At 36.5% G+C, this 13,733-nt stretch overlaps 1 protein-coding gene across 4 annotated transcripts in view; it reads right to left on the bottom strand.

The window, feature by feature from the left end:
- NLGN4X (neuroligin 4 X-linked) overlaps positions 1–13,733 on the bottom strand; it is a 187,161-nt gene that overhangs the window by 13,775 nt on the left and 159,653 nt on the right. For all 4 annotated transcript variants that reach the window (XM_074607004.1, XM_074607035.1, XM_074607025.1 and 1 more), the window contains one exon: positions 1,016–1,201. In XM_074607004.1, coding sequence (XP_074463105.1) covers positions 1,016–1,201 — 186 coding nt within the window. The remainder of the gene's footprint in view (positions 1–1,015; positions 1,202–13,733) is intronic.

Raw genomic sequence — 13,733 nt, 5'->3', positions numbered from 1 at the left:
TGGTTTCTACTGTCAAGCTCTTGAAAAGTCAAATACAGCAACAGCTACAAAAACATTTAAAGACCTTGAAGCATTTATGGGAAAAACTGGCTGTGGTCGATATACCTTTGTGATGATTACTTACTGCACCCGTTACAAAATTTCAATTACATGATTAGTTAAGTTTTTTATAGTTCCATCTGCTTGATTTTGTCATGGCTTACTCAACAGTTATTCACTGGACCCTATTTGTATCAATAGACTAAATTATCAGGCATAATTCTGTGCATTTCCAAATAGGGTATGTTTACCAGCAGCGCTGCTACAATTGCTTGATAGGGCTTAGTCTTCTGCCATAGATCATAGATATCTGTCTGTTTTAATGTGATAAAAGTAGCATTGACCTATAAATACAATCGATATTTTGGTCTTGTCTTCTTTTATAAATTCTTTGTAGATTTCGTCTTACCACCGGGAATTTTTATGTTTCGGTACTGGTGCTGTACATCCTTGGGTTGTTTTTTTTGGAAGGTGAAGTGTTGAGGGTAGAAATCCCACAGCTCAAACACTTACCAAAATCTTAAGAACTCCGTGTGGGATCACACAGTACTTGTGGGGAGTTGAACACATTTTTTTTAATAAGGTTAAGTTATGTTATTATTAAGTAAGGAAGCATCTAAATACACATTAGGAGTATAGACAAGAGTGTGTGAAAATGAAAAAGGTCACTGCCCCTTTCCATTTTAATTAAGGCATATTCTTTGCTAGAAGAGCCAGTGGAGACTGTTGATAAAGTTAGAAAAAGTATATTGCCCATGGCGTTTGTTGCATGAAATTTCTGCTATAATAGCATTTAAATTTTCATATAAAAATATTTGACTAACAAAAATACAGAATACTAACTAGTAGATAATTTTAAAAAATTACAGACCAGTAATTCTAATTCAGCCTACCTGATATATCCATTTTTGTTACACTATAATGTTAAAAAAAAAAAAAAAAAAAAGTGCTTTGCTCAGAAGATTAAGATTATTACCTTCTGAATAGTGAGAGAGTGTCAGGAGACTGACACAGGAAGCTCCCGCCCCAGATCCAAAAATAGTAACTCTTTTTGGGTCTCCTCCAAAAGATCCAATATTTTCTTCAATCCATCGTAAAGCTTGGATTTGGTCAAGCAATCCATAATTGCCTTTTGCAGCTTGGTCTCCAGTACTTAAAAAACCTATAAGGCAAAAAAAGATAATTTTAGTTCACCAGATACAGAATTAGCTACAGGGTATTCACATATTCACAACACATCTTCCCATCTTTTCATCTTCTGGGCTTTTTTTTTCCCTTCTTTTTTTTAAAGGTCACAGTCCTAGTTAAATGTCTCCAGTGCAGGCTGGGGAACTCATTCTGTACACTGTTTGGTTTTGCTTTGTTTTTCCCTACTGCAGAGGTCACATTTGCGAAAAATCATTATTTCCTTTTTGAAATAATTCTATATCATTGCAACAATACGGACTGAAGATTTTAAACATTTGATAACTATATGTGAGAAAGTACAGAAACTTACAAAATCATTTCTGTGCAAAGAAGTGAGATACCCAGACTTCCACTGAGAATAAGACTCTCAAACACATTAATTTAAATGCTCCTTACCACGGCCCAAAGTTGGCCTCATCTAAATAGCTCTTTAAATTATTGTACTTGTGATATAAATATACATACTCGGAAACAGAAAAAGAAGGATGAAGAGAGTAGTAAAGGAACAGGAAAAAGGCCTAGGAAAAAACCACACTCCAATTTCACACAGGATATTTATTAGGAAGATAGCAGGCAAATCCTTGAAAATTCAGCCTTTGGTTGGGAGATTTTATCTGAACAAATCGGGTTTTGTCTCTTTTCTTGGAAATTGCTGGGAAAGCTGTGCTGCTATTTTTTGTTCCTGTACTGTGGTTATCAGATTTCAGAAACAAAGCATGACACTTTTGCTGCTCATCTTGCAACTGAGAACAAAATGACCAAAAGACTAGGACAGATTAATTTTGTTTTTCTGAAACCAGCTAAGGTGAAACATTGCATTTATCCGCACTGCCTGTCGTTCACAGTTAAGACCTTGTGCTACATCCAAATTACCACATTGAGCGATGTACTCTATCTTCTCTTTTTAACTCCCACAGACCTTTTTCTGTCAGACAGCTGCAAGTCAGAAGTGTATTAGAAATACCTTACAGTGTATGGAAATTTTCAGATGGACATCACCGATTTAGGCATCGATGACAGCTGCTTATCAAGACAAAACAAAGAAATCACTTGGCTGGTGTTTCCAAGCTAATTATCAGTTCAGACAAATTTGCCAGAAGAGGGCTCCAGGACTCAGGAGATCTGTAGTCCTGGAGCAGTTTGAGATGAGACAGTGTAATCTTGAGCCACCTTAGCCTGCTGTGACAAGACCTTCATGCTCCTGCAAGGGAAGCCTGAGGTCCCTAGGGAAAAAAAGGCCTTGCAGCACATTTTACCTGCTTTGACACAGGGGAATAGATCTCTCTGCACTGGCTGTAGTTATTTTTTCAGTGATAGGAAGAATGAAAATTCACAAGGTGGAAGGGGTTCACAATATGGAGGAAGCAGAAGAGAAGGAAAGTGGAGAAAAGAAGAAGAAATTAGATGTCTCGGACATTTGCACACGTATTTCCATAATGTTTTCCATTGTAAAATTCCTACAGTGAGATGCAAAATCCAGCCTCGAGGTTTAAAGGCAAGATTGCATAAGAACTGAACTCTAAATACAGAATGCTATATGGCCTACGTTATTGTGGCATAAATTTCTGCATGCAAGGTTAGGCATGATTGAATGGAATGTATTACCTTGCACCCAAAATAATCCTTTTCATATTTAATTAGTAATTATTAATAGGCATTTAATGTCAGTGAGTGCCTGATGAGTGCCTGTATTTTTCACAAAACAGTTGCTTCAATTGCAGTAATACGCATCATATCCTTATTGCTAAATAGCATTCGATACGGCTTTCTCATAAAAAAGTCTCTAATAATGGCAAGCACAGTAGTTACAACAGTAGTGACATCTTTTTTCTCTCCTATACCAATGGGGAAAAAACAAACAAACTATTAATCCATAATTGCCTCAATTTTTTTCACAGATGTGTTTTTCTCTCTTTCGCATGCCTTTATTATCTTTTTAGGACTGTCAAAGAAAGAATAACCCACTTGCTGGCTTTGTTGCTGCAGCTTACCGCAATGTTCTATAATATTCTATAATTAAGCCTTTATTCAATCAGAACTATGACCTCCCTGGGAGAAACTGACTGCTATAACCTTTAAAGCAGCATGGTAATTAATATTCAGAGCCTAAACACATTTTAGCTCTTCTAGCACCATCAAGCTGAAGCTGGTTGATCTTTGTGATTTTGAATTCTTTCCAAATGTACAAAAAGGTGACTGAGTAAAACTGCAGTCAGTGAATATCTGATGTTAGACAAATGACGATTCTTTGTTTCCTCAGTTCTCTGCTGATTCTCATTAATTGCAAGAACAAATTTTCTTAAGTTAAAAACTAATCATCATGGCAAAGTGTCAGCCCCACATGACACAAACTGAATTCATAAATCTGTCTTCTCTTGATGAGGATATATTTTCTTTCATGCTATGAATACCAGATCAAAATGTTTGTTCAAAGCCGTTTCAAGAAATTCAGGCAAGGAGTAACTATTTGTCCAGTAATACATGACACTAAGAGATTTTATTATTTTTTTTCTGTGATCACTGTGAAGATTTAAGAACACTATCTTCATGTGTTTCTCTAAAATCCTGAAATCCTGAACAAACAGGAATGCAACTTTTTTTTTTTTTTTTTCCTGAGACGGGAACTTTTACTCTATGCCTTTTATGTATATGTTTTTAAGTACAGTTAAGAATATTTCCCATTTTACGGTTTGGCATGATTTGAAGGGTATTCTGTGATCTGAAAATCCTTAGGTTGGGGTTTTGATAGAACCTGGAGGTTCTTCTTACTAGCCTAATGCAACAGAGGAAGGAATGGCAACAGCTGAATGTGCAAAACAAAGAGGTTTGAGGGTTGGGTTGTTTGTTGTTTGGTTTTTTTCCACATAACGACGCAGAAAGGAATTCACAGAAATATTCAGTTCTTGACTTTCCTTAAAAAATTATTTGGAAAAGTGACGACGTGGCTCCCCCAGTACAAAATGCCATGGACACAGACAGCTGAAAAAGAGGAATGTGAGTGCATCCCATCTGTGTTGAGTGAAATATCCTAAGTTGTCTTAGGGGACATTAGTTCCAAACTTATTTTGCCAGAGGGAAAGATGACCACCAGCCAGACTGAATAGTAACCAGGGAATGAGAGTCTTCTGAAGCAAAGGGCAGCTTGAAAAGAGGGGAAAAAGCAGCATGGCAATTTGCAAAAGTACAGAGGGGGATGTGGGAAGAAGGCAGCATCTGGATAGTGCAAGAAGTGGTCGCTGACATCGCAAACTCCCTCCAGTCTGGACAGAGCACCCTCCCCTGGGGCGCCTGCACCCAGCCAGGGTTTGTCCATGTGGGCTGACACACAGGGACCCCCTTGGTGTGTGTGAGGCCTCCTGGGGCATTTTTTTTCTCTGTGGGGGCCGGTGAGTGGTCAGGAGTGGCAGGAGCTCACCTGACGCTGGGGCAGCCATATGTCGCACACGGAAAATGGGGGAACTTCCGCTCCCTGCTGGTAACCCACATAGCCTGGGGGTGGCTCAGTGCACATCTAGCTCTGTGCATCTGTGTGTGTGAATTAGAACTTTTGGGGGTTTAGTTATAGAAGGGTGTTTAGAAATTTGCAATTGTTTACTAACCTTTCTTAAGTGTCTAGTGTTGTCGTTTACCTTTTGTATTGCTGATATATGATCCTGAAAGTATAGATCACTGCCTGCTGGTTAGTTATATGTCATTAATAAATTAATAAACTGCTTTGATACCAATGTGATTTAAACCCATCAATTGAGAAGCTTTTCCCTATGACAGTTTATTCTTGAAAAATAAATAAAAATGCATAATTTTATAAGAGGAAGCATAAAGTATTCTTGATTTGTTTTGCTGTATTATTTGTAATTAATGTTGCATTCTATTTTTTCCGCATTCTTTCATGTAGAAAAAGTAATGCTGCTTTAAATTGAGGTTTCTGAAATAACGGTTGTATTTATTTTTCTCTAATTCTATTAACGGAAGCGTTGTAGATGAATGCTTTAGTTCTAACCAACTAGATTAGCTACTGCCAAGGAAGAAGAAGACTACAAATGGAAATTACTGGGAATTTTTCTTTTCCACAGCCTTTAAAACTGAATGGACTCCTAAGCTACATGCTGTCACTTGCACTGTTTTGATAATGCAGTGAAGACACAAGGTTACACACAGAGCTCCTTTCGATCCCACTTACACGAGAGGAAATCCCTAGGTATGTCTTTATACTTGGTTTTCGCACTATGTCACAGAAATCTTACTAAGAGACAAAACAAACCCCAACAAACCAGTGGTGATATTTCCCCTTTACTACTAAAAATTTCTGGGGACCCGCAGTGACAAATAGCAGGGGCCAATATCTATGAAATCCACCCAGACAGTTTACTTCTGTCCAGCTCCAGCCTTACCTCGTGGCTGGAGACCATCCCTATGTTAGCATGCCGTGCAGACCTGCAAGAGAAAGTCTATAACAGGTAGTTGGGCTTCATGTCCATGCTGTACACAATTCACATACTATTTTTTACTAAGGCCTAACTGTTGCCTGGTCACATAGGCTGAAAGAATGACCACTGGTGGACATCGTGCATAAGGGGGAGCACGTCTTCCAGCTGAGGTTCACCTGGAAGGGTCCAGGCTGTACTTTACAGAATCTCTCTGCAATGTGAAACAATGCGCAAGGAGGTGGTGACAATACTGAGGTTTTCTGTGGAAATGCACTCTTGATCTGAATTAAAACGCTAGTGTGAACATGCTCAGGATCAAAATTATATTCTTCCAACCACAGAATTTCAATTTGCAAGGAGCAGGCTCAGGTGCACCCTCATTTCAGCTGTGGACCTTGTCCAGATAGGCAAGTGACTAAGTAGGCTGCCTAACGACTATAAAGTATTTAACTTGCAGTAAATATGATATTGGAATGTAATCTATCCTAGTATTTAGACAAAAGTATTTTCAACTGAAAGTTATGTGATGATTTACGGATAGTTTATATAGATAGTGTGAGAACAGGATGAGCATGTCAAGAAGAAACATCATTCATAACTGACACCTTTGTGTCACATAGAGCTCCAGACAAAAGGAGATATGGAAGGATATTTGGATCACTGTAAACTTTAGCCACTAAGAACTCTGTGTCTAATCTATTATTTTTGGTAGCAACCTGAAAACTACTGTCGAGACAGAAAAAACCCTCCAAAAGTAGCTTCAGCTTTTAGACGTCTAGCTTTGGATTCGCTGAATTCCCATGAAAGTAATTTTCTTCCTCGGTACAAAACAGACAAATGTATATGACCAGCTTAGACCTGACACCTACCTTTTAGGCAAGTTTAAGCGAAATCAGTCCCTATCTAGAGCATAAATCATCTCTAGTACTCGCAGCTCCTGTTGCTTGGGACAGATGGACTGGCAAAAGGGCAGATTCTGCTCTATCTGCTATTGAGATGGAAATATTTAATGACTCCCCTGACTTCACTCCAGTTTTCCTGGATTTAACCAATAAAAAGTGAAGAGGAATTTGTTTCCATTTGAGGACATGTTTCATTGCTCTTTTTTACTCTGAAGTAGCTGTGCAGGAAAAGGGAGGGTTCATCTTTCAGGAATTACTATCTAGCCGTTGACACGAATAATAAATTCACTTTAAAAATAACAGAAAAAATAATTAAAATACATACACTTAGGAAAAAAAAAACAAAGAAAAAGGGGGGGAAAGAAAGCACAAGCCACCATTAAGTTAAATGCACTAAATTATGACCTAAGAACTATGGCTTCAGCTTTAGAGACCAATACAATCACGAAGATAACTGCAATCTTGTAGCATTTTGCATTTATTTTATTCCTATGTAATGATTTTTTATTCTATTTAAATTATTCAAAAAATAAAATGCTGTGACAACTTTCCTTTTCCAGTTCCCACACAGTAATACCCAATATTACATCACTGCAGAAAAAGGCCAGTCTTTATCTTCATATTTTGGCCCCAGGGCCTAATCCATATCAAATCAATTTGATGTCTGGCTCAAAGCCTAAATTTCAACTGTGAGTGTTCCTCTATTGCTTTGTGTCTTGTCTTCTTTTTTCTTCTTTTTTTCTTCCTTCCTTTCCTTTCCTTTCTTTTCCTTTCCTTTTCCTTTCCTTTTCTTTCCTTTTCCTTTCCTTTTCTTTCCTTTCCTTTCTTTTCCTTTCCTTTACCTTCCCTTCCCTTCCCTTCCCTTTCTTTCTTTTTCTTTCTTTCTTTTTCTTTCTTTCTTTTTCTTTCTTTCTTTTTCTTTCTTTCTTTCTTTCTTTCTTTCTTTCTTTCTTTCTTTCTTTCTTTCTTTCTTTCTTTCTTTCTTTCTTTCTTTCCTTCTTTCCTTCTTTCCTTCTTTCCTTCTTTCCTTCTTTCCTTCCCTCTTTCCTTCTTTCTTTCTTTCTTTCCCTCTTTCTGTCTCACTCTCTGTTTCTTTGTCTTCCTTCCTTCCTTCCTTAAGATTTAAATAATACAACAAAGCAGAAGGCTAACCAGTTGTATTTTATTTTTTTTTCCCATTTAAGGGGGAAAAATAAAAATAATGAAAGAATAAAGCTCATATATTTTAGTAGCTACTACAATCAATTTTAAAAGAGCACCTTGAAATGAGGTACACTCTTCATTGAAAATGAAGTACTTCTACTTCCTCTTCTGCCATTCACAGGTTTTCTTAAAAACGAAATGTTTAATTTCTGAGACATAACCATTACATAAAGACTAATGCCAAACTTAATAAGACACATTGAACAGCCAAGATATCACAAGAACTTAATCATCAGGAAATCTGTGCAAAATCAACAAGCGTTTTGATCTATTTGTGTCCTTTTTAAACCTCTGCTATATTGTCTGGCTTCACATTTCTTTTGTCTTTGTGCCTCTTCACAACTGCTGCCCAGACCTGTATGATCTGCTATAATTTATTTTTCAGACAAAATTCTCACAAATAAGATTGATTTGTCCAGCATCTGATCAGAAACATTACAGAAGAAATATAAATAAGATACAAGACACTACACTTCAAAGCATAATCATGTCTTTTTTGTTTTTATTTGTGAAGTGCCAGAGTAGGACCTTTTTAAAGCAAAGAGCAAATGGCAAGCATACAGCAGAGTCTTCATGTTTTTTAATAGCTTTTTTCTGTACACATCACATTTATCACTGTAAAAGTGTACCTGCTGAACTCAAATATTATAGTGTTCAAATGTGAAGTGAAATCCATTGGGGATATCTGAGTACATAGAGACCACAGCTGGTTCAGGAAGTCCCTGAGATATAAATAGTTGGAGGACAGAGGAATATTAGAGGGAATTATCATATAAGTTTGTCCTATGCTTACCCTTCCCTAATCGTTCCCAAACAGCCCCAACAGTGTTTGGAGACAGGATGTTTGACTAGATGATGTTTTGGTTGGAATCAATATAACTGTATATTCCTTTTTGGTTTGACTCTATGCAAAACTTTAACAGTAGCGTTTAAACTTTACTGCAAAGACAGTAGGATGCAAGACAGAGTGACGGTGTCCTTCGCGCATATTTAGCAGGAAGAAAAACATTGCTGAATTTTTCCTTCAGTATGAAAGGCCAATGCAAAACTGAGCAAGCACCACTTCTGCACAGACTCTATATGCAGAATGAGTCAGAGGCAGTTATATAGTAACTAAGGCAAATGGGAGGACTGTGGAGCAGCCATGTATGGGTCTGTGCAGAAATAACGTTACACAGATACTTCTTCATCCTGAAAATAAAACATCAACGGTTTTCCTTTATCTGCAAAATAGTTTAAAATTTGCAGGTGCCACTGTCAAAGCAAATTTCTTAATACTCGGCAATCCAAGCAGTAGTACAGTTAAATTTTAACTCAAGGTATTATAATTGAAGAGAAATGTGTAGTGAAGGCAACTCAACTTACAGTTTTCATATGAATTAATAGATTATGTTAAAATATAAATGATAAAGATGTCTTTAATTTGATTATCCAACTCAGGCTTACACAAGAAAAAAGTCTCTTCTGATCCTACCTAGATGGATTCTTTCAAATTACTTCTGTTCTGAAGACAAAACCTAAATATTCTTCTCTAGAAAGAACATCTCATTACCACATGCAGTACAAGAGAATAGATCAGAGAGAGGGTGAAGTGAGAATATTATTATTTGTTTTTATATTGCTTCAGTACTGAAATCTGAAGTGTATTCTTTATAATTCAGGAGACTATCTAGTCTTAAATGCATAGAAGCCTTTTGAAAATGTCCTGGATAGCATATGTTTATAAGAACACTTAGGGGGTAAGGAAAGAGAAAAGACAATAGGATGCATTTTAACAAGATTGTAAACCTATTTTTATACACATTTCTAAGCAGTGAAAAGTTTCTTAGAGAGCATAAATTTATCAGAGCACTAGGGAAGTCAACAAGTTTCCTTCAGTTAAGCCATTATTTTATTTCTACAATGAAATAGTGTTAAAGAATCCAATCGAAATTTGTACATGACACCTTAACTGCTTTTAAATTTGCCTTGTTCACTGTAAAATGCTCTGAAACTATTGTGTAACGAGGTTAGGCCAATGAATGTTATCTAAAGCATTAGAGATCAAAGACATTCTCAACATTGAATTCTATTGTCATTATTCATGATGAGTAGCACATAACTCATATGAAGTGTCACTGAAGAATTGTTATAAATGTAGATATTTTTAAAAATAGTAAATAAAGATGACAGTAACAAACATTGCAGAACACATTCATTGATCTATTGTCTTCTTACTTACTATTTATCCCAATATTCACCAGTTAAACTTGTCTCTACACAAAATACAATCAATAAAACAGTAGGTCCAATAAAAAGATTGCTGTTGAATGCATTATAAACAGCCTGATTAAAACCAAACCAACACGAGCTAAAATCAATCAATTGCTCTAAGTGTCATTGACAGGAAAAAAAAGTATAAAAAGAGTATAAAAAAGGTATAAAAAAAGTATAAAAAAAGTTCTATGTGGTGGAGAAGCTTATGCTTTGAAAATATTCTCGAGTCACTGATCTAGATGGTCAAATCCAAAGGCATTTAACAAGTGAAATGCACTATGAGTACAGAAAAACAATTGAATGAGCTGCTACTACTTTTTTGTGCTGTGTTGACCCTGGCCAGCAGCTAAGCACCCACAAAGTTGCTCATGCAGTCACACCCCCCACCAGAAATACACTAGGAGAAAATGGAAAGAACAAACACAAGAAAAGTTGTGGACTGAGATAAAGACAGTGTAATAGGTGAAAGAAAGAGGAAAAAAAAAAAAACAGCTGAAGGAAAGGACATCACTCTCCACCTCCTACATGCAGATCAATGCCTTGCCAGTCTCTGAAAAACAGATACTTGGAAGCCAAACCCACCCCACTTCTTCCTCTGATGTTATGTCCTCTAAGCATGATGTTATATGGCATGGGATATCCCCTTGGCCAATTTGGGTCAGCTGTCCCGACTCTGCTCACCCTCCCAACCTCTTGCCCATCTCCAGCCTATTGGCTCTGGGGTAGAGTGGGAAAAATAAAAAGCCTTGGCCCTGCACAAGCACTCTTCAGCAATAGCCCGAACATTGGTGTGTTATCAACACTGTTTCAGCCATTAAACCAAAACACGGCACCAAATGGCCTGCTCTGAAGAAATTTAACTCCATCTCAGCTAGACCCAGTACATTATTTCACAGTTGTGGCACAGATCTTCATTTCTAAAGCATCTGGTTGCTTTTTAGAAGCGCCTATTTCATCAAGAAGAGGTGTGTTGTGTTGTAAGTCTATGAAAACTGGAGATTTTTTTTATCATTATTATTATTATAAAATATAGATGAAACCTACATGAAACTAAGACTAAATTAATATACTTTCAATTTTTTTCAATCAGATGATCAATATTATGATGAAGAGACAACACCTTTAGCTGGTTATCTGTAATAAAGAAAACCTAATAGGACACAGGAAAAAAGTTACGTACTTTAAAGACAAGTGAAGATATTAGGTTTACCCCTACAAATTACAGGAAAGTTAACCTAAATGGTAACCAGCTGTAAAAACAACAAAGAGATTTTTATCTTTAATTATCAGCTTCAAAAGATTGGAATCTTTCAAATAAAGGTGTTATAGGACATTAGGCGTAATTTTTTCTTGCTAGGAAAAACACTAAGTGACCAAGAAGACAATATTATTTCATTAATATACTGGTGTCAAAACCCCAGTGCTTACAAGTCTCTGTGAAAAAGAGAAATAAGAGCTCACAATGTTAAGAACTTAATTGGGTTATTTTTTGTTTGGTATTTAAAACAAAGTTACCCAACAGTTTTTGTTAATTGCACTATAAACCCATATATTTCCATTGAACTGCAAAGCTCACCTAAACACAAATTTCTCTACTCATCAATAGGCTGTTAGTATAATGGTACTATTAGGTCTGCAAAAGGCAGGTGTCCTCTTAAGACAAATATTTAGTTTAGCATTTAACCAAATTAAAAGTCACCCCAAGTAGCCCTCCAGTGAATCCTGTTGGCAGTTTAGGAAGTAGTCACCAGCACTGATACATATCTGCTGACTTCCAGTTTTATTTTCTTATGCCATAGCTACCTTTTCTCCAGTAAGAACACTGCTCTTTGCTGTCTTATGTACTAGCAAGCACCGAAACTAATCACTTTGTCTTGAGTGAAATGATTAGAAAATTAAGTTTTGTTTAGAATTAGCATTTTGTACATATTAGATAAAGGCCATTAGGAGGTCAAACTGAGTGCATTATTCCCATTGCCTTTTCACTCAACTTGTTTGATCTGAAACATTAATTAGATACATGCCCACTACACACAATGGAAAGACACTGGAATTGCATGTTTCTGTAAATAAACTAACTAATTAAGCAACTAAATAACTAAAATAATACTGCTATGTTATCTAATAAACATAGCAGAGCATCTTTGATTCTATAAATTCGGTGCAGTCAAGGCAGATGCATATTGATGCAGCAGATACCTTACAGGTAACATCCAGCTCATAGGGCTTCTTGCAGGAAGATGAGTTGAGTGTAAGGATTCCATAAATGGCAAAGAAATGGAAGTAAAATAATGCTCATTCTCTGCATTGGCCCTATAGTGGGAAGAGTCATGCAGCCCAAAAAAAAATGTGGCAAGGGTCACTCCAGTTTGGGATTAATTATAGTCTCTTTCAGCTGTGTCTGTAACACTCTTAACACTGTCTTAGGCATTTACATATTCATCCTCCTTGGAACACACAGAACAGATGATCTGGAAAAAATCTTTAGTGATCAAAAAAGCCTCAAAAATGCCTCAAAGACATGCATGTAGCTGGCACAAATTGCAGTGAGCTGATGTGATACGAGAGTGGCCCCACTATCAACAAGAAAACAAAGGTCAGTTATGAACTTGTCCCAAACCTTCAATGCATGTCCCTCAAAGGAAAATTAATTTTTGTGCCTCTGTTCACATTTTTCTTGCGTGTCTCATTTTTAGCTTAGGACTGCATGTGTAGTTGGAAAAATGAATGCACAAAAATATCAGAAAGCAGAGGAGTAACACATATTGAACAACTAATATACCACAGAAGACACATAATTAAAAAAAAAAAAAGAAGAAAAAGAAAATATTTGAAGTTCTTTAGTTCAAATGGACTACTTGCAGAGGTAAGCACTTTTACATGCAAAAAGTAGGACAATGCAAGGAAGACGATGCAGCATCTAATACAAAATATGTTCCCAGTAGGTAGCCTGACATCATTAATCTATTATAGAAGGCTATGTGGTTTCAAATGAGGTTTGACCACCTGGAAGAGGGTGATGGTTAAGAAGTGGTCACTAGCAGTGGTTTCACTTGTCTTCTGCTCCATGGACAACTGTCTTATCCTCTTAAAGACCATTCTCAGCTGCAAGAAGCAGACATAATGGTTTCCCTCATTGGGCTGTGCTGCTTCCAGTTCTCAAGTATAAACTCCATTCCCCTAAACTTGCAAGCACTGCATAACATTTAGACATCTTAGACTATAAAATTGAAAATGAACTGTGCTTTTTTTCTTCTTTTTTTTTTAGTTCGTAATATTTAAAGGCAGCAAAATATCATACATATGGAATGCAGAATACTAGCTTCGGAATTAAAAGCCTATTAAAATTATGTTATCCTTTTTTAGTTAGAATGGAAATAGCTATGTAACTAGGCAGATGAAAAGAACAGACTCCTAATTTTCCAGTTAGAAATTATTTTTTTCATAATATTTTGTTTCAGAGTTTAAGGCTTTAAGGGAGAATAGCTGTATTGCCATCTATAACAATAGCAAATATATATACTTAATGCGCAAGCTCTTTTTAACTGTTAACATGAGAGAAATACTTTGGTCACAAACAAAGCATCTCATTATATGTCCATAAATTTCAGTTCAGTAATTTGTGGCTGCTGCACCATCCTTTCTTATGCTTACAGAAGAAGAGCATGCTTACAAGCACAGAACGAGAACACAACAGCTGTACCTGGCCCAGTGCACC

This window comes from Larus michahellis, chromosome 1 (genome assembly GCF_964199755.1).
Source record: "Larus michahellis chromosome 1, bLarMic1.1, whole genome shotgun sequence".
Taxonomy (NCBI): Eukaryota; Metazoa; Chordata; class Aves; order Charadriiformes; family Laridae; genus Larus; species Larus michahellis.
The sequence above is the reverse complement of the archived record's forward strand: the minus strand, read 5'-3'. Positions and strand labels throughout refer to the sequence as shown.